At 35.4% G+C, this 6,253-nt stretch overlaps 1 protein-coding gene across 1 annotated transcript in view; it reads right to left on the bottom strand.

Annotated features, from left to right (window-relative positions):
• Positions 1-6,253, bottom strand: part of mats (MOB kinase activator-like 1) — a 9,635-nt gene extending 3,382 nt beyond the window's left edge. The window contains exons 1-2 of the mRNA XM_017616391.1: positions 5,661-6,253; positions 5,544-5,617 (exon numbers count right to left, since the gene is read on the bottom strand). Coding sequence (XP_017471880.1) covers positions 5,544-5,557 — 14 coding nt within the window. The 5' untranslated portion in view covers positions 5,558-5,617; positions 5,661-6,253. The remainder of the gene's footprint in view (positions 1-5,543; positions 5,618-5,660) is intronic.

A 6,253-nucleotide genomic window follows, 5' to 3' on the forward strand; every position in this document is an offset into this window, starting at 1 on the left:
ACAGTATGGACATCAGCGTATAATTTGTTAGTGTAATTTTTTACTTATATACGGCCAACACCACCTTGTTAAATACGCCTTGAAACTACCGATTTGAAATGGATTGGGAGCCAAGGTNACAGCTGATCTCCAATTCGCTTTGAGTGAGAGCGGTGTTTATACACTCTTTCTAACTGTCTGGAGAAATAAACTACCCAAGGTGTATTAAACAAGGTGGTGTTGGGGCGACAGCTGAGTTTTTCGCCGCGGAGGCCATTACGTCAAAATGATGTGTTTGTTGTAATTCATACCAATGACAGTATGGACATCAGCGTATAATTTGTTAGTGTATTTTTTTACTTATATACGGCCAACACCACCTTGTTAAATACGCCTTGATTGGGAGCCAAAAAACTTCGCTCTTTCAAAGCGAATTGAAATTCAGTTTATACATGTTTTGAATCGCGGCGAAATGAATTAAAGCGACTTATGCATGCGTATAAACGTAGTAATTGTACAAAAATTAAAGAAATTCAGTAAGGTTTCACCTAAATTGCAATTTTTTTAATTATACTCTAAAAAGAATTAATTTTAGTATAACAAAGTGCTAGATTGAATTGAGTTTTGTCAATTTGATCCTTCCCAGCAAACACAGTCTCTAACGTTAGAGAAATTTGGATTTCTACATTAGATAACTAGAGTATTTCTCTAATCGTTCTCGAGTCGATGACGAAGTTAGAGAACTACATTAGAATTCGATTCGAGAACGATTAGAGAAACAACGCAAATTCAAATAAGTGTAAATAAGCAATATTCCAAATGAATGAATCATAATTTTTTTTAAGTTCAAATAATTCATTATTATTTTATTGCAAATACATTTAATAAAAATTTTACAAACCAAAGCGTTTTATTTAATAACAGTTTGAAATTCAAATTCGAGTCCNCCAGAAAAACAGAAAATACCTTCTCCAAGTGAATTTTTAGACGCCAAATGAATTGAAATATCACGACCGAGTGTGCGAAAGTGTAGTCGTAATGTAATCGTAGCATCATGATTGTGACGATGAAGCAACTACGATTGGACGACCAATGTGCAGAAAGCCTTAGAGATCAACATTTGAATTCGATTAGAGAATTTATATTTTCTCGAGTCGAGAACTATGTCCCATTTTTGTTGAGATTGCTATGATTCTCGATAGTTTTTCGAGTCGATCTCAAACTTTTGAGATTGGAGAATGTGGCTAGTTCTCCAATCATTATCTAATCGATAACTAACCTCAATGTTTGCTGGGTTGACAGTGTAAAGCAGTTCCTTCCATATCAAAATATTTTTCGAACATAAATTTTTTTGCAACCTTGCGGAGTGCTGCCAGCATTTCATTCTATTACAACACGATGTAGCGAACAAATGTGGCACGTTACAGAAACCGCTACTTGCGATTTGCCGATTTTGAGAATTCTCAGAAACTGAAATCTGCTAATACTTTCACAAAAATCGCCGTGTTTAATTTTCGCTATTATTATTATTTTTTAATTATATATTTTAAAATTTAACGTAATGAAATCACGATTCCCGTCGAAAAATTTATTATTGAGAAAATGTACTATTTTACAATTTATTTTATCCTCCCATTCGGCTTTGTTTACTTTTACTTGAGAAATTTCATCACCGCCGGGAATGCGGAATCTTGTATTATATCATTCTTGTTAACATATAGTGTTTAGTGTTGGATAATTTTTACTCTTAAAATAAAGAAAATTATGTCGAGCAAAAATAAAACCAGGTACTCAAAAACGCGAATATGTGGTAGATTTCAGACCTTGTGTGGCAGATGTGGTAGATCCTCAAAAATGTGGAGGATCTACCACAATAGTTGCGTTCCAGATGCTCACGATATTCACGATTTGCAGGTTTTTTTTTGCAGGAAAGCGTTCCAGGTGCCAGGAAACCTGCAAGTCAAACCACTTTTGTGAGAGTACCTTGCTCTCTCTCTCTCAGTCAGAAGTTGCAGGTTTTAGTCCGAAGTTTTTCTTCCTGCAAGTTCATGAAAAGTGTCAAACGATAGGCAGGGTTGCATTTGTAAACAAAAACAGATAGCAAAGAACATTAAGCGCCACGGAGACAATCAAACAAATACGTCAAGCGCGTCAACGCGTTAATTCAACAAACAATTTATTTTTCTTGTCCGCGCACTTGCTCACCACGACGATCAGATGGCAAGTGCGCTTGTTTTTTGTCAAGCAAAACGCGAGACGGTTGATAAAGATATTTGATCGTCTCCATGGCGCTTAACATTAAAAAAAATCGAAGTAGTTACAGGAAAAGTGGTTTTTCGCGTTCCAGGCAGAGTTGGGCATTATTCGAATAAATTGTTATTTAGATAATTATTCGAATAAAATTTTATCCGTAATATAATTATTCGCAGATAACTTATTCACGAATAAATTATTCGTGAATAAATTGCTTGCGAATAATTTATTCGTTATTTTATTCGTTATTTTAAATAATGAATAAAAACTCATTTTTAACACATTGAGCCACCTTTTACTTTTATTTCTATTGCCAAGGATTGTAAGTTAGCTGAATTTTGTTTACTATTTTATCAAGAATACTAGCCCATTCCCTATGGTTTCGCGGCCCCTGATAAGATTTTTTGCGTTGGCCAATGCAAGAATAGCGTTGAAAACCAAATATGGGTAAAGTAAAAATTCTCACACATATTTCTGCCAAAAAAATAGCGCTCTGATGCTATATGCAAGAAAAAATTCCTTTCAATGTCATGAGCTTTACCTCCACTTGTGAGATCTTTTCTAAGCGTGCGTAATCTTCTTCTATGATCTTGCAACTACAACATTGGTCCGATGCGTCAACCTCTAGTCTTATGTCATGTAGGCCAACAAAAGTCCTTATAAGGATGCTGAAGAGCACAGATGTGCGTCCTCGATGTAAAATTTGGCCATTGATATAGGAATTGGAAGGATGTGGTCGAAACTTTCCTTGCTGATTCGCCACTTTTAAAATATCCAAGAGCTGGTTTCCTGGAGTCTTACAGGCTAACCTAATATTCACGCACGCCGCCAATTTATTGTCAAAAATTTCTCATGCACATGCAACTTGTATGAGATCAACCGAAATTGAACGGCGTGCGTATGAAGCTAACTCAATTTCGAATTTTTGTTCTGCGTGACATTTTGAATTGACGTTTCGCTCAATGAAATCAAATGCAAACGCATGCAAGTCAATTTCGGGTGACGCAAAAAAACAAATTCGACGGCATGCGTACCAAAACGCAAGCCGCGAATATTAGGTTAGCCTGTTACTGCTGCAGCAATGGCCGCCCGAGCAATTTTATCAAGCGGAGGTAGATGCAAGGTCGCATTTAGGGTATATGACGACGTGGGACATCGTAAATTCGTATAATATAAACATAAAAAACAAAGGAGTCCAGACATATGGGGTTTCTAGAGATTTCGACTGCAGCACCATTATGAATTGCAACCTGATTGTACAATAAGTAGGGATTTTCTAAATAACTCAACTGTAGCGCCACCTAGCGGGTCCATTTTTCGCATAAGTATTTTTCATCATGCAGGAAGAACACATTTTGAATTTGAACGAAATCAGTTCATAAATACGGCTTTTATAAATAACTCGGCTCCATCGCCACAAAGGAGTTTTCTAGTAGCCTTTAATAGGACTTAATGCGCATGGAATAACCTCCGAAAATTTGATTTAACTCTATCTAGGGGTTTGAGTTAAATCACAACAACGAAAACGGTTATCATTTTATACATAAATATATGTACATATCTATATACATACATTACTTGTTGTATTATTATTTTATTCGTTATTCGAATAATTAATGAAGATAATAATTATTCGAATAACGAATAACATAATTTATCCGTCATTCGAATAATTTTTTTTTGAATAACCAAAATTATTTATTATTTACGAATAACAAGAAAAACAATTTATTCATTCGTTATTCGTCATTCGAATAAATTTTGCCCAACTCTGGCTCCAGGTGACTTTTATTTTTTCTCTCTTGCTCCTCTCTTTCAAGAGAGTAATTTTGTTATTTGACAGTTTTACAGGTTTTTACACGAAGTTATCTGGAACGCAACTAATGTGGTAGAAGTCCGATGCCTCAGTGGGCATGGAATATTAATAGCTGCGGTCCAAGAGACGAAGTTGCACAGCAATTCAACCTGGCTCTGGTAAAAAGAATAATAGAAATCGGTTGACGTAGCCAAAAGTTATCAAGGCACATATGCACCTACTAGGGATGTTGCGAATGTGGAATTTGAATTTGGCAAAATTTTAATTTGAAACTTGGCAAAATTGTAAATTTTTTTCGATTGGCACTACACCAGTTGAGAGGACTTTCAGTTATATTTATTTATTTTTATTGCGGTGCAATAATTACTTTTAGAGAATTTCATCGGGGCTGCAAATGTCGGATGTATCTTCCTGACTTTCATCTTCACAATCTAGCATCATGGCACAATCGTTGTTTAAACACCGTTGTTTTCCAAAGAATTCTTCATTCTCATTCTTTTGGTTGTTTCGGAATTTGTCACGTCACCAGCGTTTTTCGATTTTCGTTTTTGTAACTCATAGTTAATGCTTTCTTCTGTGACTGGTTGCATATATCACACTTTTGGCACTCCATGACGCTTACTTTTAATTACAGCTAAAATAACTGTAAACCATAAAAGTAGCGCTGCCATGGTATAGGCAAATTTGCTATTATATTTTGGTTAGAATATCTTATTTAGGTGGAAGTAAAAAAAGAAGAACAAGAAGAAGAAGTGTATAGTGTAAACAGAGTATAATAGCGCAAATGAAATGTGAAATAGAGGCAATACCAGCGATTTGGGGATATAATAATTTTGGCAGGCGCAAAGTTTGTTTACTCTGTTTTATTAACGAAATATATAAAATAACAGTGAATAAATGATTTGGTTTGCATAAAATAATAACCGGAGACGTTAATAGTGTTTTAAAAGTGGAAACTGGTGATTTAGTGCATTTTTGACGGGGTAATTGCTCATAGAAAACAACGAAATTTAACAAAAGTTTTTTGTTTATAACTTTTAAATGGTTAATAATATTAGCCCTCCCCTTCCAGATTGTTAATAGGGGGCCGAAACGCGTCGTTTGGTACCCCTCCCGTCTTTTCCGGACCTTTTTTAGGGGTTGTTACCCTACACTAGAGAATTATCTATACCNTTTTTTGTTTATAACTTTTAAATGGTTAATAATATTAGCCCTCCCCTTCCAGATTGTTAATAGGGGGCCGAAACGCGTCGTTTGGTACCCCTCCCGTCTTTTCCGGACCTTTTTTAGGGGTTGTTACCCTACACTAGAGAATTATCTATACCGTTATGTTCAGCTCAATGATCTCTAATGATCCCCATTTTTTTTTTTTTTTAATTTGAGAATTGTAGGTATTCTGCATTTGTTTCAAAGTGCCTTTCAGCGGTTCTACCTCACTATATTTTTATCATGCTGGCGATAATAATAAATGTTTGGTTTAAGTATTTATACTCACAATAAAAACTCCATTATTTCTATGAGCTATTCAAACCCTTTGGAACTTGACGTCAAGTTTTCTGTTTGCCTGTTTGAATCGGTGTATACACGAACAATTTGAGAAATACCCGTTGTTGTTTATTCCTTACCGTCCTGATCTTCACTCGGCGATTTCGTTTCTATTTTTAGCAATAGTGACGAATTTCATAAAAATATTATGACAATTTATTGCTAGCAAATATGAAAACGTTTTGTTTTCTATTGTGCCAACAGTTGTGTTTAGGTTGATTAAAAAAAAGACAGGTGAGGGACGTGGTGTTAACCGAGTAGTTTATTTCTGACCGGAGGTAGGTAGGGGCCGACCGGAATAGTTCGCAATGATGTATGAAGGTAGGTATATATGATTGTATGTTTGTGGGGCAAGACTGATTTGGAAGTTGGTTATTGATAAATTGTGTCGTCGGCTAATCGAATATGCTCTCCGCTGCAGCTGATGTCGTTTTCTCCAGAAAACCAATCAAGCTATCGATTTGTGTGTAAATTCACTTTTAATATATTAAATTGGGATAACTGCAGATGCTTTTAACTTTCATTCGAGATAAATTTTAGATTTTCCACAATTTTATTTGCACAATAATCGTAGCACGAAGACAAAAGACACCACAATTCAATGCTTTTTGACAAACCGAATCAAGAAACCGAGACACCAACAAAGAAGTAAAAAAGTCA

Source organism: Rhagoletis zephyria, unplaced genomic scaffold (genome assembly GCF_001687245.7).
Source record: "Rhagoletis zephyria isolate East Lansing unplaced genomic scaffold, Rhagoletis_zephyria_1.1 Rzeph_scaffold_01195, whole genome shotgun sequence".
NCBI lineage: Eukaryota > Metazoa > Arthropoda > Insecta > Diptera > Tephritidae > Rhagoletis > Rhagoletis zephyria.